This window comes from Pleurodeles waltl, chromosome 11 (assembly GCF_031143425.1).
Source record: "Pleurodeles waltl isolate 20211129_DDA chromosome 11, aPleWal1.hap1.20221129, whole genome shotgun sequence".
Lineage (NCBI taxonomy): Eukaryota > Metazoa > Chordata > Amphibia > Caudata > Salamandridae > Pleurodeles > Pleurodeles waltl.
Window position 1 is genome coordinate 785138274 of NC_090450.1, and position 26249 is coordinate 785164522.

The window sequence follows — 26249 nt, forward strand, 5'->3', positions numbered from 1 at the left end:
ACAAAATGGTAAGAAATGTAAGCCATGCAAACACTGAAGCTTATTTCCACTGTAAAGTTTCGTGAACCTCTGGCCTGTGGCTGCGCAGCCTAGCCAGTCATCAGCAACTCCCTATCTATGTATGTAGTAATTATGGTAATAGACATTAGTAATTAATTTCCAGCATGATGTCAGCTAGGAGAACGATGCCAAGCAGCCGCCCTCGTCAAGCACAGCCCAGCCATCTGGGTTACTTCACTCACTGGAGCCCTGATTAAGAAGCGTGCTGCTGATGCCCTGCTTAATACAATCTGCCATCAAATGCCAACATACTTCAAAACTAAATTAGGAAATATGTCTGAATGCGCCTGGGCGGAAGCGGGGAGCTTTAAGTGGATGTCTGGATTCCAAGGCGGAAAGACTATGCCCCGTGGAATAGCCTCGTTATGAGACAATCCCACCTCTTAACCTGCTTCCCACGAGTCAAAACATGATGAATTGATTTTAAGTGGCAAAGAAACCTCGAACAATGCGGTATGAAATGCACACCTGAGCTATACACTGCTCAGATTTTAACCGGGATTTACGCTTGGGCAGACGACCAAAGAACATCGTAAACAGCATAGCTCCGCCTGCTACCTTTCTGTATAATCCGTAAACTATCACAGGCGGTGGAAATGATTTTAGTGACCGTTTTTGCAAATATGTGGTTGGCCGATAAGTGCAAAAACTGCACGCGGCCACGGACTGGCAAATACCACAAGGCCCTGTGCACTCTGAGCAATATTGTGTTCACAATCGGATGCAAAAATAGCTGGTATGCGTTATTTCCCCTTACCTACCACATAAGTCATAATGTGCCAACCACATCTGATATTAAGCACATACTTTTTGTATAAGGGTGTTTTCGCACCTATTACCTCCCCCCTCCAATAGCCAATACCTATAATTCAGAATAATTCAGTGGCGGCCGGCAGCTTTGGGAGGGGGGCGGGCGAGGCACACACACACACACACACACAAACACACACACACACACACACAGGCTCATTCTTTCACACACAGACACGCACGCACGCTCATCCACAAACAACACTCATTCCATTCAAACATACATGCACGCACCAAACATTCATTTTACAAGATCACACACATTCATTCTTTCACTCACACACGCACGCACGCACTCACATCCATTAATAACACTCATAACACTCAAACATGCACGCGCGCACCAAACATTCAATGTAAAACATAACACACATACATATACACACACACACACTTACCTTTAGCCTCCGGGTCCCAGGAGGTTTGGGACTGCTGCCTTCCCTCACTGGCTGACCTGAGGTCAGCCAATGAGGGAAGGCAGCAGTCCCAGCCTCGTCACAGAGTGGGATGGGGTCAGTGAGACTGCTGACCCCACCCCACTCTGTGACGAAGTGTCACTGATTGACACTCGCCCTGGGCACTTCAGGGCTTAAACCTGAAGCGCCCAGGGAGAGTGTCAATGGGTGACGCTTTCCTCGTCACCCAGGGGAGGGCCTCGAGGCACCTTTGCTGGGCCGAGGAGGTCACGCCCATAAGGGTCGTGATCTCCTCAGCCCAGCAAAGTTCAGCTCAGGCAGCCAGGAGTCTGCGCAAATCGCGCATGTCTGTTCCTGGCTGCCTGGCCTGAACATGAAGAGTGTCTGTCAGGCTGACCTTTGTTCAGCCTGACAGACACTCTTCATGGGGTGGGGGGGCGTGGCCCCTCCGCCCTAAAGGACGGGCCGCCACTGGAATAATTCAAGGCCAGTGTTATTTATTGATTCCTTTAAGGAACTTACAGGCAGATTCAGATTTTTACCAGAGTAATTTATGTCTGCTTTTGCAGTGGATGTACAACATACACCGCACATCGAGGGAAATGTGCCACGTGGTGACATCTCTGCGAAGCGGTTGTCTGCCCTCTCCAGGACAAAACGACTATTTAGGACAGTGGAATTGTCAACAAGGTGGCCAGTGAAAATGTACCCATAGAGTGGTGGCCACTGTCAGTGTCTGCATATCATGTCTTCCTAACGTGCAGGGTTGTGTTTAGGCACACAATACTAACCTCTCCATGAAAGTCCGTCACACTTTCCATTGCAGTCGGCCACTGGGTTAGGACCAGCTAAACAGAGAAGCAGACTAGATCGCATCGTCTGAGTGAAGTGATAAAAACATATATATATTTATATACACACACATACATATAAATATATATACACATACATATAAATCTATATAGACACACACACATATACATCTATGCACACAACTCCATCATGACTGTCACAAACACACACACACACGCACACACCAAAGAAGGGGCAATTCAGCACTTAATGGCATTAAGAGGTATACTGAGGACATGTCTGGCGGTCTGTTAGGTATATGTCACAAGGCATTAAGGGGTCATTACCACATTGCCGCCTGCCAAGCTGTAACCGCCGTGCGGCCGCACTCCCACGGTGCCCATAAGGACATTCCCCCTGGGCCGGCAAGCGGAAACAGAGTTTCCGCCTGCCGGCCCAGCAGGGATGTGGACTGCAACATGGGAGCCGGCTCCAAATGGACAAATGCAGACAGTGAAAAGCTGCACGGGTCCCTGTCAGGGGGCCCCTGCACTGCCCATGCCATTGGCATGGGCAGTGCAGGGGCCCCCAGGGGCCCCGTGACTCCCCGTACCGCGAGCCTTTTCCTGGAGGTTCAAACTGCCAGGAAAAGGCTGGCGGTAGGGGGACTCGTAATCCCCTGGGCAGCGCTGCAAGCAGCGCTTCCCTGGCAGATTATTACCGCCGGGGCAAATGTGGCAGGAAACCGCCGGCCCCGGCGGTGCGAGCCGCGGTCATAATCCCCTCTGAAGCACCACCAGCCTGTTGGTGGTGCTTCAGCCACAACAGCCCTGGCGGTCTTGGACCGTCAGGGTTGTAATGAGGGCCTAAGTCTTTAAGTGTAACATTTTGGCATACATCAAAGAGTCACTAGGGACAGAGAGGGTTAAGATCAGCAGTTTTGTTCATGGCAGACATGTGTTGGCATGATGTAACATAAGCATCAATATGAAAATATTCAGGTCGCAAGAGGAGACTGTCATGGCACTGCGGCACATCACTGAGGTGATGGAACTTGCACGCCCACCGACTCCGACCCCCCATCCCCGCAAACTCTGATGGCACAGCCCATGCCTGTTTAATTTACAGTGTTCCTATTCGAAAATAATATTTGATTGCTCACATCTTGTTCACGCCCTCCTCCAAGGTAAATTTGGCATCATTTACTTAGCTGATGGGTGTTTGGATGTAACTATGCCATACTACCAGACAGCTAGATCTAGATATATGTGTGGCTGTTTCTGAATTTATCAGTGGTCACATTTCATTTTAAATTATTTGTGTACAATCTCTTGTTCACCAGTACAGCTGCAGAGAAGTTGGGTTGATCATAAGATTGAGTAGGTTTACTAACGCTGCAAAAGCTCACAAGTAAAGAGATTGTGTGTGATCTCCAGTCTGCTCATCATTTCCTTCTGAGCCTCTGTCGATATTGTGGTCTGTAAGACTGCCATCAGACTACAGGTCGGATAAGAACTTATCAAGGGGCACTCCATTTCATACTGGTAGAGAATAACAAACCACTATCACATCCCATACTATTCTGTATAGAAGATTTTCACCAGACAGGTCCGGGCATCTGAATCTGGGTTTCAGAATATCAAAGCACTTCTCATTGAAGCTCTAAGTCTCTCTGTGTGCTGTGGTGTATGCTTCTTCAGATTCAGGGATAGGATGGCTCTATGGTGTCATCAGTCATGGTCACCTATGTTAAGGAGTTAAGAAATTGCTATCCTATTGCCACCTGAGCAGCCCTCTACTTTCTAAAATGGTATATGTCCATGTGTCATACATACATATCAACAGGGTTCTTTCATGCACGCAAATTCAAACCACTGGCTGATTTCATTTCAAGACCAGAAGCTAACATTATGCATAAAACCTTTTAATGCCAACTCCTGCAGCACCTTTAAAGAACTTTCACAAACAATAATCAGTCTAGAACCAGAACACTGTAGTCCATAAATACTTCCTTCATAGAACACTAGTCATCTTTTAAATGCTGCTTCTGGTTTCTGTTTTGTTTTGTTGTGTTATGTATGCTGTTTACATTATTTACTACTATATAGATTATGATTTATGCACAAAACTTCCATTTATAGAAACATGTTTAGGAAATGTATATCGATAAGATTGTATTTTAGGTTTGAGTTATTCTTTTTTCTGGTATATTTCCCTAGTTTTTCAGAACTTAACTATTAGTTTTTATTATTTAAAAGAATGTAGAACCTTTTAAATGATGTGCTCGATAACGTAAGCCTATAAACACACCGCTGCCCCCAGCTTCAAAAATCGGTGACTCCGACTGCCGCCACCCCGTTGGGATCCATGATCCTGACGGAGGTGGCAGTCCAACCACAAGAGTTGTAATCTGGCAATCGGATCACCAGGAATGCAGCGGTCCGACCCCCACCGCGTGTTTGGCAGTGTTAAGACTGACAAACTCGTAATGAGGCCCTATGTCAGTCTGCATTTTACCCAAAATTGCATGAGGAACAAAAATTGTGTGTTGTGGAATGTTTGACAGAGTATGAAAGTAGAATGAAAGAGTATGGAAGAAATGGAGAGAATCAATTACTGCTATCATATATTAAACCATACGGAGAAGAAAATACAGCTACGATTGTGAGATGGGTTACAGAAGTAATGGAAAAAGCAGGTATAGATGTGCAACAATTCAAGGCTCATTCGTTAGGAGGTGTGATGGCAAGCAAAGTGCATTTGGCTAGGTGAAGGCTGGAGAAAATTCTGAAAGCGGGTGATGGTCAAATGCTAGTACGCTTGCTAAGCATTACTTTGGACCAATAAAGCATGTGCCAAATGTGGTGTTCAAGGGCTTTCAAAATGCATAATGGTAGCCTCCAGTCTTAAAATGAAATGGCAATTCTCCAAACATAATGAAAAGAGAATCAATATTTAAATAAAGACAAGGAGGCTGTAAAATGGACAAATAGAACATAAAAACATACAGGCGTACTTGCAGCAATGCAGGACACTCATATTAGTGCCTATTAATTATCTTCAATATCATTATGCTCATATTCCATCCTTTCATAAATACATTTGGAAAGCACTGTTTGTATAGACACAAGCACACTCGTATGCAGGCGAATGCATGGGAAAAGGCCCTTTTTCCTGGGTAGCACCATACACGAATTTGCCAAACAATGCATAAAATAAGTGACACACTGCACAGAACACTTGAGTGAAACACTGCTTAGTTGTGAAATGGTTGCAAAGGGCCTATATACTGAGCAGTATCATACATTTTTTTTGACAAATATAAAATATGTGACGCAGTGCACAGCAAACATAAGTAACACACTGTTTCATTGCAAAATGGTATGGGAAGGCTCCCCCTCAAGACGTTAACGGTGCTACTCAATAGGAAAGCACAGAAGGCATGCCTCTGTAGCCACACTCTGTTGGGGTACATTAGGGTTAATATAAAGCAAACGTGAGGTATGTTTGTCAGCAGACCCTGAACTTATCTGTAAAGGAAGTCAATTCTAACATTTGAACCAAAATTAGTAATCCAACTCATTAGGTCAAGGGTACCAGGCCAGTAATTCACCTAATATGTTTACCTGCTGCAATCAGGGTATAAACTAACTGTACATGGTGTGCTTTTGAAAGCAGCGCCTTGCCGGTGCCTCACTAATCCGACCTGGGTGTCAGTCACCTGACCGATCATGATGTCATGATGCAACATGTGAGGGTCCTAGCATTCATGGAAGTTGTAGTATCTGTTGGATACAGGAAAAGCGACTTTGCTGGCACAATTGACCCAGTTATCATTTTTACCAACCTATTAATCTAAGGTGGTATCCCCATCAGTCTGGTCAAAGAATGACCGATTCTAATCCTCCAAGGTTTTAGTAATTTTTTCCTCAACAATCCTAGACCATACAGGTTTGACATTATTTCTGTAATTGAAACATAGACCCCTCTGAGACATAGTAAAGCATGGGACCCCGGTTAGCAAGGATACACAGACTTATATTTTGGAGATACTTGCTAAGTAAATATATTCTAAAAATTGATAATTGGTGTAAACAAGTTTGAGGGTTAACATAGAGGATAAGGTTGTGCTGTGAATAATAGTGACCTGTACGTGATAAAATGCTTGTTATCCTTCTCCATGTTTCACTCCAACCTTAAACAACAGTTTACCCAACTCAAAAGTATGCATTTTATTGATTTCTGAAGGACAAAATACAAAGCAGAACCAGTAAGATGTGAAGCAGAGATCATTTAGAATGTTATAGGAGTAAGATAATAAATTCCCAACAGTAACACAACAATTACTCTCAATTAAGGGTTTCTTATATTTTACAAGGACTGTGAAGGGACTGAAACCTCCAAGTTACCCTTCCTGGACATTGCTGAAAAGTTACTCTGGACAAGGGCTTGAATCAATCTCCTTTAACAATTGGAAAGGGAATGAATCATGTCCAGATTAGGACGGGGTATAGGGGAAGGGCTTTCTCCATGGCGAAAATGTTTTCACCATGAAGAGAAAAAAAAGATGTGCATTTGCACATGGGGCGCGCAGGAGGAATAGGGGACCATTTGAGATGTCACCTGACATTACCAGAAGCATGCCTCATAATCTGTGGCTGGGTGCAGAGCTCCAGGCATACTACTGGGAATGTGAGTTCCCACAGAGAGTAAGTCTGTACATAGGCAAACTTCACTAGAGTCACCACTTCCTCTGTTATCAGGGCCTCATATCTATAATGTCAGAAGTAAAAAGGTTCCAAAATATTGTATTACTAAGTGCAGGATACAGTTTTCTTCATTCAACAGACTTCAGAATTATTATCTATTCATTTTTGCTTGTGGTACGACCCATGATTTTCTGGGTTTTCAGGCAATATGTTTCACCCCTTCCTTCCCAGACAATGAGAAACAAACTGCATCAATGGTGGAGCAGGAGCTAGTAGTTGATCAACAAAGACATTCATGTCACCAAGGGGGGGATTACCTGCCAGGATATTCTTTATCCTCGGACCATATAGAGTTGGGGTCCACCCAACAGTAATCCATTTCACAAAGTTTTTCATTACTATTGTCCAACCCACAATTGCCTTCTATGCCACTATGCACTGGAGTCATCTTAAGGTGTTTTTTTTGTTTTTGTCAATTTATCGAACCTTGCTTTCTCCAAGTAGTCAAAATAATTCCCTGATTCCTTACAGAGGGAGATGCTCAGTTGTCACATCATGAAAGCACTTGAAAATCTATTGTGTGTTAAGTCAGCACCTATTGCTTTTTACCCAAATTATGTGGAAATTATGCTTTAAAAAAATCAACATTTGGACTCATTTTAAAAGCAAATCTCATTGGTGAGGACACGCCATCACTCATCCTCTGGAACATTTGGGGTGAGTATACACGCTCTACCATTTTCAAAGTTCACTAGCTGCCAGTGATCGAAGGATTTTAACACAGAATTAAGGAATATGTCCAAGGGGAAGAGGATGTACAATGAGGTTCACGTTCCAGCTTTGGGGGTGTACAGCACACATCCAAATAGGCCAAACAGGCCAGATTATTAGGATTTTCTCACAGCAATTTCCATACAATAATCCTAACTGGAAATCACTTACGTAGTCAATGGTTATCCTAAACCTCTATTGTGGATGGACTTTTGAGAAAGTTTACACTTTTGAGTAAGTTTACTACTTTTTCAGGATTCACAAACTGCCCTTTTATAATAAATTACACTTTTGAATTCAGTCCAGTGCTACACATGACAATCACTGGTCCTGTAACACCCTCCCATAGGAAATAATGGAGGAAGGGAATTAAATTAAAACCATATAAGAAATAATGTTAACTTAACTTATATTATTTAAAATAGTTAAAAACTACAAATACATGTGAAGTTCCAAAATATATATACAAATAGCACATATTCATTATTTAAATATAATTGAAAAATAAAAAAATATTATTTTAAATGGTTTTACAATGAATTTATATGTACTTATATCTTTAACTAGTTAAAACAATGTGTATTAATAATTTAATGCAACATTATTTCCTACAGTTTTAATTTAAGTCCCTACCTCCAGCTATAATCAATATCTGATTATTAATACACTTCTCCACTTGTAACCATTTGATCCCCTACATCTTGCTCATAAAAAAAATATTTTGAATACTTTAATCAAACAGGTTTTGTAACTTGAAAAGTTTTAGATTCAGTTACATAATTAATACACAAGTATTTGAACTAAAACCCAAGTATTAAAATACCTCCCCACCCATAACCCCTAGATCCCTTCAATCCCACGTTTTAAATTAATTTACATAATTAATGAACAACTTACGTACTGTTGGTAACACCTTATCTGGTAGAGACATATTCTAGTTGTAGATTCCTTACCTGTGAATTTCCCTAGGGCATCAGCTTGCTCCGGAGAATTTTCTGAGTGGTACCCCTGCACGCCATAGGTGGTGTTGATCGGCTCTGAGTCCGTCGTCTGTGCCAGATATGACGTTGTGGGTCCTATATAGGTGCCACCCAAGGGCTCTAAAGACAGTTTTTCATGACTTTCTAGTACAGAAGTGGAGAGCCATGAAGAACACTGACTATTGGTGTGTCAAAACTAAGGCCCTGGATGGGGGAGTCCCTGTCGCTAGAAATCAGTTCGCAGAGCGGGGAGGATGGGTGGGTCAGTAAGGAACCTGCAACTAGAATATGTCTCTACCAGGTAAGGCATTACCAAAGGTAAGTAAATTGTTCATCAAGTACAGACTTGTAACTGCAGATTCCTTACCTTTGAATAGATACCCAAGCAATACCATTCCTGGAGGAGGGTCTGCGAACCAAGATCACACTATAAAGTCCTGCAGGACTGAATGGTGAAAGTACCCCTCCCTACGGACCTGAATGTCCAGGTAGTAGTGTTAGGTGAACCAGTGCAAAGATGCCCACAATGCCGCCTGACAGATATGAAGGACTGGAACACCACATGCTAAAGCAGTTATTGCAGCTATATCTCGAGTAGAATGAGCACGCAGGCACTCAGGGGTCTGCTTTATAGCCAGTGCATAGATCTTACTGCAGAGTATGACCCATCTGGAGATAGCCTGCTTCTGCACTGCCCGACCTTTCTTCACCCTCATTACTGACAAAGAGTTGATCATCCACCTGGAAATCTTTTGTACGATCAAGGTAGAACGCCAACACCATTTTTGAGCCTAGGCGGTGAAGTCTCTCCTCTTCCTTAGAAGGATGTGGGGGTGCATAAAAATTAGGCAAGGTGAAGGATTGGACCTACATGAAAGAGTGTAACCACTTTGGGCAGAAAAGAGGCCCTAGCACGCTGCAAATGTTGGTCAGGGTAGATGGAAAGGAGGACGGCTTAGATAACGATACCCACAACTCCCTCATCCTGCAGGCAGAAGTAATGGTCACAAGGAAGGCTGTTTCAAAGTGAGAAGCCTGGAAGGACAATTGTGGAGAGGCTCGAAAGGAGCACACATCAGAAAAGTCAAGACGAAATTCAAATTCAACTCCCATTAGGGCATAATGAATGGGGATGAGGAAACATGTGCAAGGCCTTTAAGGAATCTATTTACAATAGGGGACTGAAACAAAGAAGGTTGATCAGGCAACTTCAAAAAAGCAGAAATTACAGACAAATAACTTTTGAGAGTGCCCATAGCAAAGCCCTGTGGGGCAGAGAAAGTATAAATAACGGAACCTCAAAGAGAGGGGCAGAGAGGAGATCAACAGATTTGCCTGTGCATAATGCCACAAATTTCTTCCGACAGGCGTATGTTGTTTTGATGGATGGATGCCTGGCAGCAAAGATAACGTTACAGACTTCAGGCAGAAGGTCAAAAGCTGTCAACTGCCACCACTCAATCTCCACGCAAAAAGGAAGAGAGTTAACAGGTTCGGGTGCAGAACCCTCCCTGTTGCTGCGACAGATGATCTTCCCGAAGGGGAAGTCAGATCGGAGGATCGATGGACATGCTCAACAGCTCGGTGCCCAGCCCGGCACCAAAAGGATTACTTGGGCCCTGTTGTTCTTGATCTTCTCGAGAACTCTGGACAGAAGCAGCATTGGCAGAAAGGCGTATGGTCTGAGTTCCACTCAAGATGAAAAGTGTTTCTGAGCGATTGCTGCCTTGGAAACTTCAACATGCAAAACTGCTATCACTGCTCATTCTCTGCAGAGGCGAACAGATCTAACCAATGCTCTCCCTACTGCTGAAAGAGACCTTGCACCACCTCCGGATAGAGACAGCATTCGTGATCCGGTAGACATTTATGGGCTGAGTTCAACCGATGTTGCGTTCAAACAGCCTGACTGATGTTGAACCACCAGGGATATGCCCTGCTATTCCAGTCACGTCCAGAGGCACAAAGCCTCTTGACAAAGAATGCATTACCTCACTGCGCCCTGCTTGGTGCAGTACCACATGGCAGTGGTGTTGTCCGTAAACATCTGCAATATCTTCCCCTGCCAGAGGGAAGAAATGCCTTCAATGCTAACCGGATCGCACGGAGCTCCAACAGGTAGATATGGAGACCGGACTCCGCCAGAGATGGGGAGATGCCTCTTATCTCCCCCTCTCCCAGATGGCCGACCCATCCCAGGAGTGTGCATCCGTCACTACTGTCAGATCTGGTTGGGGAAGGAAGAGGAATCGGTCTCTGACCCAAATGCAGTTCGTTAAACACCCCACCACTGCAGATCTTGCGCAGTTCTCCAACGAGATCTGGACCTTGTCTGAGGGATTCCCTTGTTGCTGCAAACACCGGAACTTCAGGTCCCACTGCAGAGCCCACGTAAGCCATCTTGCATGTGTCAACAGCAGGATTCAGGAGGCCATGAGGCCTATCAGCCTCTGAGCTATTCTCACCAAAATCCATGACAGGGGCTGCAACGTCAGTATTATAGTCTGAATATCCTGGACTCGCCGCTCAGGAGGAAAAGCCCAAAACTACTCAGTGTCCAGAACAGCTCAGATAAAAGGGAGCACCTGAGAGGGAGTCAGGTGTGACTTTGGCACATTTATAGTGAACCCCTGCAAAAGCAGACGGTCTGCCGTAATCTGAAGGTGGGAGTCAACAGCCTGAGGAAAACCCACCTTCAACAGCCAGTCGTCAAGATAGGGGAAGATTGAAACCCCTGATCTCCACAGAGCTGCGACCACCGCCATCACCTTGGTGAATAGCCGAAAGGCAATGGTAATGCCAAAGGGAAGCAAGGTGAACTGGAGGAAATGTCTGTGGGCAGGCAGGAGGGGAATATGAAAATAAGCGTCTTGCAAGTCTAACACTACCATCCAATCTACCAGGTCAAGGGAAGAAAAACCAAAGCCAAAGTGAGCATTTTGAACTTCTTCTTGAGGGATCGACAATCTAGGATAGGGCAGAGGTCAGTCATTTTGGGTACCAGAAAGTGGAGAGAATAGCAACCACAACCTACTTCTGGAATGGGAACCCTCTCTATGGCTCCCTTGGCAAAGGAAGCCGTAACTTCCTCGTGAAGAAGGGACAGGTGATCTTCCATCATCCGATCTTATTATAGAGGCATTGATGGAGGGGTAGCCTCGAAGGGGAGGGAGTAGCCCCTTTGGACCATTGACAAAACCCACCTGTCTGATGTGATGAACTGCCAGCGGAGCAGGTGATGGTAAATCCTGCCACTGACTGACCCCTGGTGAGGAATCAGACTAAGAAGGCTTAGTGGCTTCTGATGGGGGAGGGTGCGAGGGGGGTGGACTGTCCAGACAACTGGCTCCCTGATCCATGATGTCGGTGGATTCCACGTCCTCACCACGCAGTGGCTGGGAAGCATGCAAGCATAGTTTCTGACCGGGAATGGACACAGTTGGAGGCCACTCCCATAGCCCCTAAAGGGGCAAAAGGCAGACTGGGGATGAGAGGCATCCACAAGGCCCAAGGACCTGGCCGTAGCACAAGAATCCTTTTAGTTCTCTAGCACCAAGTCTGCCTTGTTTCCGAAGAGATGGGTGCCATCAAAAGGCATATCCATCAAAGTAGCCTGTACATCCCCCGAAAAGCCAGATGTCCTTATCCAGGTGTGGTGCCTCAGGGCCACTGTTGAAGAAACCGCTCTGCCCAGTGAGTCGGCTGTGTCCAGTCCACAATGGATAGTGAACTTATCTGCGTCCCTCTCAACAGCAACTGCCTGCGAGAGTACAGCCTGGGCCTCCTTGGGCCAGTGGCAGCACTTGCGCAACTGTACCCCACAGCCTGTGGGAACAACAACCCTAAAGGCATACGGTGTTCTCATACGGCAATAGAAAACATATTCTTCCCAAGTGTATCCAACCTGCTGGATTCCCTATCGGGGGTGGAAGGGAACGCTCCCTGGGAAGTGGAGGTTTGGATGACCAAGCTCTCAGGGGTGGGCTGTTGAGCCAGAAAGCTTGGGTCACCCGGAGCGGGCGATGGCAGTAGGTGATTGTCTTGTTCACAGGAGACCCTGTGCTGGGTTTGGACCAGGTGCCCAGTAGGACATCCGTTAGGGCATCATTAAAGGGGAGCATGGGTTCTGAGGTTGAAGCTCCAGTCTGAAGCACCTCTGTCAGGAGGTTAGTCCTGATTGCCACCAAAGGCAACTCGAGGTCCAAGACCACAGCTGCTTTATTCACTACCATGGAATAGGAAACTCCCTCCTCTGCAGTCAAGGATAGGGGGAGAAATCATACAAGCATCTGGAGAAGTATCCAGTCTGCTGTCCTCACACAAGTCTGTATGCCCGTCAATAGGGTCTTAGAGCTGGTATTCTAAAGGGTCCAGCGACCCCTCCCATTCCTCACTGTAACCTGGCCCTTAAGAAAGGGGTTCAGGATCTGACACAGGAGGGAAGCCTCCTGTTGGCGTCAGAGTCGGCATCGTACAACACCAATCCAGCTTTGTGTCAGAGTCAGCAATGAAAATGGGAATGGTGCCACCCCTGGGTGCGGGTGGGTTCGGAAGAGTCGGCGTTGGGATCAGGGAAGGTCGGGGTTGTACGACCAATGACGATCTGAATCCAGGACTAGTTAAATGGGTGTCCCTTGGTGCTGAGGCCAAAGTCACTGACGCAGAACCTGAAGGGGCCCCTTCTGACTCCACAGGGCCCGAAGGCGCTCCAGTGGAGGCAGGCTGCCCAAAAATGAGATGCATGGTCTCATGGAACTCACGAAGTTGGGCAGGGGTTGCTCCAGCTCTCGGAAACCCAGGAAGGCGCAGAGTTGGCCTAGGCGCAGGTTCCTCTGAAAAAGGCCTAGAGCGCCGACGCTCTCTCATCTCGTCAGCCGACAGACAAGGAGAAGTTGAAGAACGCTTTGACCTCTTGCTCTTCTTCTTGTGCCTCAACTTATCTGAGTGTTCTGAGGATTTGGAATGGAACAACGATGATGATGGACTCCGTGACCGCTCCCGGGACCTTCCTCTCAACCGGGGCATCAACTTGCATGGAGTTGAGCTTTGAACTTCCATCAGCTTCAGGGACCGCTCCCTCAAAGCCTACGTGTGCATGGCCAAACATTCGAAGCACGACTTCAGGTCGTGGTCACGCTCCAGGCACCAAAGATATAAGAGGTGCGGATCCATCATGAACATTGCCTAGTGACATGACTCACAGGGCTTAAACCCGGCCTTCCTCAATGACATCCTCGAACCAACAGGAGCTGAAAACTCTAAAAGATCTTTGACAAAACTCGAAAAAAGGGCAGTCAAAAACTGACCGAGGGGGTAGTTCTCTTCGGATCGGTGCTAGCTAGTGCGGAAAGAAAAGAACTCACAGTGCGTCGGGGTGGCATCTATACAGGACCCGCAACATCGTATGTGGCACAGACGACGCCAACGATGGACGTGGAGTCGATCAACGTCACCTAATGGCACGTAGGGGTACTGCTCACCAAATTCTCTGCATCTAGCTGACGCCTGGGGAAAACTTAAAGGTAAGGAATCTGCAACTAGAAGTCTCTATCAGAAACACAAGTATTTTAATTAATAACCAAGTATTAATATACTACCTCATCCATAAGCTCTGGATTCCTTAAATCCCACTCCTAAAAAAATATTTTGAAAATGTTAATCACACATTCATTGTAGTTTAAATATTTGTAAATTGAGTTTAATAATACACACGTATATTAATTAATACCGGAGTATTATTATAGTTCCCTACCCATAACCCTAGATCCCTTGAATGCAATGCCTCAACACATATTTTGCATATGTTAATCAAACATGCACTGTATTTTAAATAATATTAAACTATTTTAAATAATTAAAACACATGAAGTTCAATTAATACCTGAGAATCAATACATTTCCTCATCCATTGCCCTTATATCCCACTAAAAAAAAAAATGATGCATATTTAAAACAAATAGGCCTGGTAATTAGGAAAAATTAATATTTATTTTCTAAACTTTTAAAATAAAAATAAATCTAAATGATGTTGATCCTAATTACTCGACAATAATACAATAGCATATACTTATCTATAAGTATGCACTGTAAAGTCATGTGTGGTAAAGCCATGTGTGGTAAAGATCTGCATTGAAAAAATACTTTGTGGTAAAGGCTATTCCCTGATTATTACCCATCTCCTGCAGTGGCTCAATTTTTTTCTTAAGCAAACCACCATACAGGTGATCCATTTGAATACACCACTATAGACACCTGAAAGTTGGTTGCTGGTCCCGAAAGCTGTTCTTCTGGTCTTCTGGATGGTCAAAGTCCAGGCAGATGAATACTTTTTAAACTAACTTCCACCATAAATGCCTCACAACAGGCAAAATGTTCCCACGTCTTCATGTAAAATCTGTGTTGAGGTCCTAACAATCCTTGAGATTTGCCCTCGGTATCCAGGGGCCTTACTAATTCACTGAATACAAATGCTTTCTTCTGGAAGCATCATTGCAATCTTCTTTTGTGTTGTACTGTATCAATAAGAAGGGACTTTGGTATCCCAGAAGCAGTGTTAAATGTTGTCAAGCAATTGATCATAATTTTTACAATCCGTAAGTGCATTAGCATTAAGAAACAACATAAGAGGATAAAACAGCGGCCCTTCGCCAGCAGAGAAAAAAGCTGTTTACTAAGGGAACCTTGAGGGAGGCTAACAAAACTGGCCTCCTGTAACCCAGAGCCTAAGGGAAATTAGTGTCAACATTCGGGATCAAGCTCTCGAAGGGCTCTATCACCACAATTAACCTGCTTGAAATACTGAACTTTTTAACTTTAAGCAAAGCTTTTTAACTTTAACAAACTCATCTCCCTAGATCTGAAGAATGTCAAAGGAACTTCAGGGGTCAACAGCTTCCTCAAGGAATTTGTCAAAGTCGCATAACAGGCCTGATTTACCAGATGCCAGTGGCGAGAATCCTGGCCCCCACCCTATTGTCAAATTTGTAAGACATACAAGACAGTTTAACTACCATGTTTTGCAGTTTCTGAACCCTAGCAATTAAGGGTCCATGGCGGCAAGAGCATTTCCATGATCCAGGTCAAAAGGACACAGACACCAACTGTATGAGAGTGACTCTCAAAAGGAATGAAGGCTAGGATCTTGGATAGCAAATGTAGTTGAAAAAAGCAGGTATTATAGCAAAATTGACACACTTATTCTTGACTATGTAAACCAGAGAGGGTTGGTTGTTGCCTGCAGGCAATCCAGTGTGGCAATCAAGAAAGACTAAGTATCATGGTTTTGTGCAAAGGTTGTCTTGCACCCAACCTAAGAATCTTTGCTTCCCTAGAAAGCAAAGAAAAACATGGCCTCATACTGCTCCATGATTTTTTTTTATCTCTGGGAGAAAAAGAGATGTGTCTATAGCTTTTCATATTGAATGGCTCTAAGTGAGATTTTCTCAGAAAAAGCATTATATATCCTGTTAAACAAGGAAGCAACAACACCTGACTTGATCAACATGATGCTGAGATAACTGCAGGAGCCATAACCAGCAGGACCAGTATCATGCACGATTTCTCAAGCTAGTCAGATTTCAGGAGCGTAAGGGCACCTCTGCCAATGCATAGTCTAAGCTCTGCAAGAATAATGCCTGGAGAAATTTTGACACCGCACCTTGTGTTTTTTTTCTTTCAGAAAATTCGATTTTCACACGTTTTCCCTCTTTCTGCACTCTTCACCAAGCATGTATAATCATAAGGCTGGAGGCAGCCCTTTCCGAACCTGAATGAAATGCTCTCCATTTGCAATGGATAGCCATGTTACCAGAGATAGAACATATTTACACAGATGGTGGAACCACAAAGCCAAATTAAATCAGGAAGTGGTGTGACCATGACACAGGTCTGGAAGACGTGCTGGAGATGGACGCTAGGATAGTCAATTTCTGGACAAAAACATAACCTGCCTCATATCAATGATGCTTAATTCATTGTAAAGCAAGTTGCCCCCCAATCATCAATAAGCACACCGAAATTAGGGGCCAAGCAACAGAACAGGAAGTTAGAATAGAAATTCAAGTCTCCTACAATCATGAAGTGGGCAAAGGTCAGGGAAGTGAGGTTAGTCTGCACAAATCAATAAAGTTTTCCAAGAAGTATTGACTTAAGCCTGGCGAAAAATCATTTAAGATAGTTGATTAGACCAAGGCTAGATGGCATGTGCAAATCAGTGTTACAGGAAGTTGATGATCAGAAAGATACACACTAGATTGTGAAATATGATTGTTAACCCGCAATCCTTCCTGCTGGAAATGTCACAGTTAAGCATTTCAAAGCCCTCAGGAATCACATTTGCAAGTGTGAGCTAGAGGAACCCACTAGCATGGTTCAGTGACAAACAAAGCATCTCCCATGTGTGATTCTTCAGGAAGCAGACATTAGAAGCATAGCAAATAATAGGCTAATGATGGTTGGTGGATCCCTTTCTTTATCTTCTAGGTTTTAAAACAGATTGACAAGCCCTTTGAGTGATTACTGAAGACCCCGCTCATGCCACAACGTTTGGTTCAGGTATACTTGTCATATATTTACAAGACCACACGAGTGTGAAGTAATAAAGTGACAGGATCCGGTGCTGAAAACAGCATGTAGTGGCTGCAGTGCAGACTATGAGTGGATTAATGTGAATTACTTTTGATGCACCAAGCATTCCCTTTGTGGCCATGAAGTGACAGTGCTTTTGTGCCTGAGATGAGGTAGACAGAGGTAGACACCATTACTTGAGACCTAGAGGAGGTGATAAAGAAACAATTCTTTTAAGGCAAGAAGCACCTCTGATATTGTGTTTCGAAACCACTATGACTGGTCTTCACGAGATTTAAGAAATTCAGAATATTTGAATAATCTTGCCCCTTTTGGGGGACCAGCAGCTCAGCAAATCATAATGTAAGTCATTTCTGTACAACATGCTTCTTAGTTTTCCTGCTATTTTTACCAACACACTTTTGATTTACATCTCCTTTTGATGTCTGACCTTGCTGACAGATTTTTTAACTTCCCTTGAGACAGACACATGGGTCCTCTTTATTTGTGATTGTTATTTCACTCAGTCTAATTTTTACTCTGAACTTTTGGGCCCAATGTCATCAAGACAGGTACATTCAGAACAATTCACAACCCTTCCCATAGCAGTGTGGAAGCAGTGGACCACATTTCCCAGCATGTTTTGCCGTCGCACATCACACATATGCCTTTTTCCAATTCCGGCATGCCGTGTACCCAATTGTAAAATAATCATCCGAATTTTTCCACAGAAGCCGTTGCAGACCATTCCATCCCCTTCTACATAGGGCAGCTGATTAGTTCAGCACTGACTGCACATTAGGAGAAATGATGCAGCAGCTTACTGAACATGCTGAAACAATACAAAAGGTAATATTTCATAACCCCAATTGGCCTTAACCAATTCTGCATACAACACGGGCCTAAGTTTTTCTTTTACAGAGGCCAGATGGTTTGAATATCTGATTTGCTTGACTAACAAATGCTGCACACGCTCCCCCAAGAGCAGGTACAATAAGCCTGCAGAACTTTCCAATATAGGCAAATCTGCTCTTTTGAAACAAGGTTTTTAGGTCTTGCCTAGGCAGCGCATGTGCTGTCTCTTCAAGACATGCTGTTTTAGATCTTTGGGCTTTTAACACCCCCACCTCTTTTCATTCGTTCCTTCATGTGCCTTTAGAAATTCCTTGCTTTTTAGTGGTCAGTCATTGCCTGTTACATGCCTCATTTAGCTTCTGACCATTTAAGTTACATTAACGCACTATTTTTAGGTCAATCGCCCAAGTGCTTTGACCTGTTGTAAGTCTTGTGGGCTTTTAACCATGCCCACCACATGCCCATGACTTTAACTCATTTGTGGGCTTGCCTTTCCAGAATCCTTTGTCATCACTGGTAAATGCTTTACGGTTGTCCTTCCTTGGGGCGGTTTTGTTACCGCCTCGCAGACTGCTCCTGTTACATGGATAATTGCACGATCGTTGTTATGCTTGACTGTGAGCAAACTTCTTTTTCCTTTTGTGTCTCTCCTTCGCGCTCATGCTCATGGCGGCCGTGGTGTTTTGAATTGGCTTGCTTATGTCAGCTAATGATTTACTTTTCATTGTCAAATTATGTGGCAACAAACATCCAGTTAGGAATTTACAATGCCAATAGCTCTAACTCATGCAAACGCGAGACTCATTGAATTGCGAATGCTTGTTTTCATTTGCCGTGGCTCGGGATTTCAGTATGTTGTGTTGTTTGTCTTGCGGAAACACTGACAATACTGTGTAATTTGGAGTGGCAGCAGGCCTCGTGCTCATAGAGCTCGGGGTCTACTAGCACCCTGCTGCAACAGACAAGACACTCCTTTCTGGGCCTCTGCCAAATGTATGCATATGGCCCCTCCCACCCCTTATCAGTGACTCAACTCAGTGCAAACAGGGAGGGAGAGGGGAGGGACACACACACTGAGTAGCAAATAAACTGCTGTAACTCCAAGTTGCTGCTCCCCCACTGGGACGGCTCTCCCTTCTTAAAGGCACACACACAGTTACAAAGACAGACACAACAAAAAAAGTGCATTGATTTCAGAGCTGCTGCCTCTTGCTGGAGTTGTCTTTTGCTCATTAGTTAATGTGCTCATTAGTTAATGTGCTAATTAGTTAATGTGTCTCTTCTTTTCCTTGCAATCTCCCAGCCTTAATTTACTTTCATGATCAAACTGCATCCTTAGCTCAGTTTAACAGGTTGCATGTTTACCCCACTAGTCCTGGCTGATATGACTGTATTTGGCCTGTGGGTGACTTGTACTAACTGTAAGCAGTTGAATCACCAATCTTGTCTGCTATAGGTGCAATGTCTGCCATTTAATTGTTATTCACTCTTCGCAGTTAGTCATCATAAAGAGCTTCCAGGGACAAAACAAGTTGTGTAACCTGCCAGGGAATCTGAGGTGTTGTATCATGAACTCTTATAGTTGCACACGTTTATCACGGAGTGTGGAAACTTTTAATGTTTTTTCTGCATGCGAAGGACTCCACTTGCCGTTAGGTGAAGTAATTGTTCTTATGTGCTTACATGTAGACTTGATTTTCCTTTTGCTTGGATACTTTTATTGCATGAATTGGTTTTCTGAGGATTATATAGCTAGGTATTCATTATACAGGGAATTCTTAAACAGCCCTGCCCCCCCTCCTAGACATGCATACATCATTTAGTGGTGGGAGAGCCAACAAATTAACAGGGAGAACCAAGTAAGAGCCGAACTAAGGGACTGGCTCGGATCTTGGAGCCTGTGTACGAGATGAGCACTGAAAATGTTTGCTATGCAATTCATAGACCAAACACCACGTAAAATATGATAAAGTCATGAAAATTAAAAAATGTTCATTCCTTTAGCATGCTGAAACTTTGATATTAATATGTCACATTACAGCATAACACTGATAAGCACTTTATTAGAAGTTATCATTTTTAAACATGAACCGTTAGTGAACTAAATGCATCCACAGAGCGGTTCACTCAGAGATTTTAACCATGTGCATTTGCATGTGTGTTTTTATGTGTTCTTCAATTTAATCTAGTTTGTACGTCTCTGGGCCTCTTTGTATACGTAAGTGGAATTGTGTTATTGATTGTCCTACCCTGTATCTATGTGTGTGCTAACTGTATCGGTGCTTGTTTTTGTGCTTCCATTTACCAGTAAATTGTAGCAATTAAAGACCTTGCAAAAGCTTTGACCCCCGGTCGGATGGATTTCCAGTGGAATTTTATGCAGCCTTCACCACAGAACGGGCCCCCCTAAATGGCGAATCTCTTTAAGGCCGCCAAACAATCTGGAGACCTCCCAGGGACCACCAGAGAAGCACTGGTAGTGCCACTCTTGAAACCTGGGAAGCGAGTGACAGACGTTATGGCCTACAGAACGCTATTCGTGCTTAACGTGGACTATGAAATTCTAAGCAAAGTTCTAGCCAACAAACTTCCTATTATGTTGGGAATCATTCACCCTGACCAAGCGGGCTTTACCCCAGGTCGCAATACTGCAAAAAATGTGCGAAGATGGCTTTTCCTAATGGAGACTACTACTCGGGAATCGGAGGCAACAGCTCTTTTAGCTGTGGACATAGAGAAGGCTTTCGACAGCCTTGAGTGGGACTGCCAGTATGGGATTATGCTACGCATGGGGCTGGGGACTGGCTTTGTTGGCTGGACAAAACTACTATACAAGAACCCAAAGGCCCATGCCTGCACTGGGCGCACTATCTCAGATAGTTATGCTGTGGAAAGGGGCACTCATCAGGGTTGTTCCCCCTCACCCCTCCTTTTTGCTAAAGCGATGGAGACATTGGCGTGCATGGCACAAACAGGCAACTATTAGGAAGGTATCCAAGTGAGCACTGTGAATCAAAGGATAGCCCTTTAAGCGGACAACCTCTTGTTATTCCTAGGCGACACCGGAAATGATCTGGTTGGGGCGAGATCAATGCTGAGAGACTTTGGTGCTATTTCCAGCTTCAGAGTCAATTGGCAAAAGTACTGCTTATTCCCTGCTGGGAAAGATGTGCAGCCCCCTGTACAGCTAAATGAACTAGTTTTGGAACCTAGATGCCTATCCTACTTATGGGTTAAGATCTACCACACCTCATCAGATATCTTTGAGGGAAACCCGGGGTTGACTGTTAGGAAATTAAAGACCCATATAGACTTCTGGAGGACCCTACCACTGGCAGTGGCTAGGCGCATAGTACTGCTAAAAATGGCGGTGCCCCCCCCCTTCCTATACCTGTTCGGATCGCTCCCCCTGTGCATCCTACAATCCTTTTTCATGACACTCAATACCCTACTAGGATCCTTCATATGGAGAAAAGCACATCGGCGGGTGGTCCTTACTACCCTACAACGACCGACCTGTAGGGGTGAGGTGCTGCTTCCAGTGTTTGAATCTTATTATCTGGTAACCCAACTCAATTGTATACCCAATGGCTTGCGGGCAGGCAATCTCCTGACTGAGAAGTGGGTCCTCTGCTTCCCACTTCGGTCGTGCTCACTAAAACATTACTGAGAATTGGTCCGAGGCCCACACTGGGTTAGAAGGAATTTCTTGTCATCCAGGGATGCTGTACTAGGGCCCTAAGAAAATGTGCACACTTGGACCCCCTATTCTCTAGACCTGCCTCTCCACATGCTGAAATTGTTACAGGGGGGGGGGGGGGAGGGGGGACTGGCAGGGCCTTCGAGAGTGGTCCACTGCAGGACTCACCAGAGTGGGACAACTGTTTCGTGACTCGATCCTTCTTATCTTTGATAACCTCCGGGAGGATTTTGAACTGCTCCCGGGACACTTTCTGCTAGATAGGTCAGTAACTGCAGCCGTCCGCCTCCATTGGAAAGCCGATGGACAAGAGCCTCCAGCGCAACTCTGTTGCCGCTACATTGCACTGTCAGCTGGCACTTTCAAAGCAATCACATGCTTATACAGAACATTACAAACCAAAACACTGGGCTCACTGGACTCTTTGTGGATTCACTGGGAGGAAGACCTGAAGACCCCTATTATGGAAAGGGCCTGGGAAGATATTCTTGAGCGAATACCCAAGATCTCTAGAAATGCTTGTTTCAAACCGATTGGTTTCTACTTACCTCATAGGGCCTAACCTTACCCCCCAAAAATTAACTAATTTTTTTTAATTACTGACGCCTCCTGGCCTAGGTGCGAGGAGGTAAATGCCCATTTTCGCCACATGATCTGGGCTTGCTCCTTTCTTACCGCATACTGTGAGGGGATTACCACAGCACTGGCAAGGTTAATCGAGAGATCTGTTACCTCTTCTCCTGGCCGCTGCCTCCTCCACTGGTTTCCGCACACATCTAAAAATAGGACCACCAAATTTCAACACTTAGCATTGATTCTCACCAAACTGGAGGTCACTTGCCACTGGAAAGACACGAGGGACCCACAATTTCTAACATGGCACAGAGAACTGGAGAGATGGGCGGGCTGTGAAGGATCACTATTACTGAGGGAAGCACGTTGAGCCATTGGTAAATTAGACTATGCCCGGGCAAGGGAGGTGATAGTCGACAGCCTAAAACACACAGACCAATACTCCCACTTTAGCACCCCCATACCGACCCCCTCTTGAATACTGTTATTGCACTCCCCTGGTAGACCTTGACTTGGTAATCCCTACCTTCTATCAATCATGCCCCAACCCCACATTCCAGTAAATATACATTCATTTATCAAATCTGATGTAGTCATTATACGGTTGATGGGCTCAGTATGTGTACTCCTGGAGTACTCCTGTATAGCAGAGAAAGCCTGACTCAAAGGGTGGAGGGGGAAGGGAGGCGGGACATGCAGGATTCACACTATACTTTTTTTTATTTCTGCTGATTGATATCCCTGTATATTACCTTTTACCTGGTACTCCCTTTAGTTGGGGATTGATATTATTCTTGAAAATCAATAAAATATGATTAAAACAATTAATAAGAAGCTTTTATTCAGCCCTTCATACTGTATCTACCATTTCTAAGCACTGTGAGTAAAAGGCACTAACAGCCGATTTAAGGGTGCTCAATAATGGATAACAGTTAGCTTTAACAGGATGCAATCTGTGGCAGCAGCAAAAGTGCAACTTACTGAGCTAGTCTGCCGGTCAGCCTTCTTTGCAACTACCTAGGCAGTTAGGTTTCCTGCACATTTTGTGGAATTGTGCACTGAAACCATACCTCTCTGGCACTTGCCATCCCAAGTATGACCTAGATAGAGATCTTGCCCAGGATCTCCATATTATCCCTGCGGCTCTGATTTAATTTAGGAATATTCAGTCCCAATAGACACTCGGATTTTACCTCTTTTCTAAGATAACACCAATAAAACTGGTGGGAACATTTACTGTGTGCTAATTCACGTACATCCTGTGGTTTCCACTTGCCTGTGCTTTAAAGCTCTTCTCCCACATCAGGGTTTTCCTCCAGAACACAGTCAGTCCCACAAAGTCCATGTATGCTAGGTCCAAAACCTTTAAGTTGGTGCACCAATTATTATCTCCCCCTACTTGCAGCCTTAAGGCCTTTCCATAATGGTTACAGTTATCCTCAAAATATACTGACTATTGTCACATAAGCCACCAGACTCAAACCTGTGTTTGAGAATGGCATTACTACATATCTAGTAGCGAATCCATTCCTGATCGTCCAACCTCTAAGCTTATCAAGGTCATGTCACTGACGAATCAGATATTTTCAATATGCACAGAATGCACTTGGCAATAGGAACATACAATCAAGTAGTCAAAAAGGGCAGAGGGGTTATGGACAAAGGAGTAAAAGGTAAATCCATCAGTTGCTCCCGCTGCCCTCTTTTGGGTGAACATTTTAAACCGCAAGGATTATGCGCTGCTGTCTCCATCCATTTTTAGCAATTTAATCTCAGCTGCCGTGTTTGGATATCCTCATCGTATCAAAAACTCTGCTAGCAATGACGTGACCTCAGGTCTCCTCCCTGATTCTCCGCTGACCATGGTTCAGGTATAGAAACAGCACTGGCATTATGACTCCCTGCATACGTTGCCAATTGATAAACATATATCTCCCCTCTTTGCTGATTTTAACTACCTTGAGTGAGATATGCCAACTTGAATCGAGTGTTAAATTCCGAAAACCTATTTGTGTCTGGCTTTAACATCATGTAATCGGATTGTAACATTTTAGTCCCAACAGATATCTAAAGTGGTTTGTAAAGTACACATTTTCAAATTTATTTTAATGAATTTGAATTTTAGATGAATACCTTGTTCCCTTCATTCATCATCCAGCCATAGCTTTTAACGCCGAAGACGGCCATCGTAGATGAGGCATCTAAACATGTGACCGGATGCCCATACACAGAATGGAGGACCTGACTTGGCTGCCCACTCTTCAGCAAATACACCTCTTCCTCAGCAGCAGCAACGCTGACTGCAATGCCACCAGTGTCAGGAACAAGATGAAGGAAGTTCACCTAGAAGTCCAAAGAGTGCACAACAATAATGGAATATATTTAGCATCAAGTATAAAAGCAACTCAAAGCACCTTTCAAACAATTTACATAAGCATGCATGAGGATAGCGCATAAGAAAAATATGAAATTACCTTAAAGTACTGAATAAATGGACACAATATTTCTCGCATTGAGCGTTACACCGGCAGGCTAGTGCAGCCGAGTACAAAGATCCAGAATTATAAGAACATAAAACCTCATTCAGAAATAGAAACCTTACTCATAGGGAACCATTTTGGAATAGAGGTCTGGGTATAAGTGGCTGCAGAAAAGAAGTGTGATGGGAAGAAGACAAATGATGAAGGTGAGAAGTTCGATGTGCAGATTTGGACAGGCACAACCTTGAACAGTACTCAGGAAGCATCTCTCCCTATTTTTAAATTAGCCTTCAGAAAGTAAATTATTGACTGTGCTGCATGATACAGAGAAAGACTGAAAGTGGCAAAACAGGTTCCAGCCGATGAATGCTCCTTCAGCTCTGGGATAATAATGCCTTGGGAGTAAAAGGTTCTAAGCTTGGGCTTTTGTGTGTATCTGGGTGCAGAGCACAGCAGGTGGATGTGTGAAATGCGCAGTGAACATCCATATGATCATGGCATTAGCCTCCCTGGGACTGAATAGAGGGGTCTAAAGTAGATGCTGGGGTCTAAGCAGGTTCCATGGCTCTGGCTGTGTTTGTGTCTGTTGCCTCAGGCGGGGCTGGTTTGCAAACTTGATAGATTTTGTAATGATCACTGGACCTCTTAAGATGGAGCTAAAGCCACTGTCAAAATGCACAGAATTCAGTTAATGGCAATGATCATAAAATATTGGAAGAGGAATTGTTTTGCAGATTAGAATCATCTAATTACGGTGGTAAATGTGTAATCATTTCTGTTCAACGCGCCGAAAGTTGTAAGGACAATAATGCTCTTTTTTCAGACCGAGTGCTGCTTTTTGTGTGGTTTTCGAGAACTCATTTCAGCCCGTGATGCAGAAATATCGCATCAGATGCAACTAATATTAAAGAATTAATTGGGAGTGTCTTGAATGAATAAAGTTAAATACTGAATAAAATACCAAAATGGGTATGGTGAACACTGAAGACTGATGTGGTACTATTTGCAACACAGTACAACACTGCACAGTTTTATAAGAAGAGTTACACAGATGCAAACAAACAACACAGGTGTTTACTATTTTAGTTCCTGCCTGCTGCTTGGGGAGTATGTTAAGGTGAGGAATCTGTAGTTGGATAGAGTATCCACCAGAACGAGAGTTACATAAAGTACGTAACATGTTGTTTTGATGGATATTTCTAAATCCATATTTCTCACCTTAAAATAGATTTCAACAGAGGACCTCTACAAGGTGGAGGATCTCTGTGAAGTGGACTCAGACCACAAAATCCTGCAGGACACAATGGTTGTGAGGTCCTTCCTGTCAGACCTGATGGGCAAGGCAGGAATGCTCTGTGAATGTGTGCACTGGTGCCCACGTTGCAGCCTTGAACACATCAAGAATAGGCACCCCATGTGCCAATGCAGTGGTAGAAGTCTTGGCTCTGGTGGAAAGAGCCTTCAGACATCCTGGAGGCTGCTTCTTGAGTAACAGGTTGTAATGCAGAGGAGCCATCTGCACTGCTTCCCCTTTCATC

General features: G+C 44.3%; 1 protein-coding gene across 1 annotated transcript in view; it reads right to left on the bottom strand.

The window, feature by feature from the left end:
- Positions 1 to 26249, bottom strand: part of FBXW8 (F-box and WD repeat domain containing 8) — a 484866-nt gene that overhangs the window by 123449 nt on the left and 335168 nt on the right. Inside the window, exon 7 of the mRNA XM_069214505.1 lies at positions 24365 to 24574. Within this exon, the coding sequence (XP_069070606.1) occupies positions 24365 to 24574 (210 nt within the window). The remainder of the gene's footprint in view (positions 1 to 24364; positions 24575 to 26249) is intronic.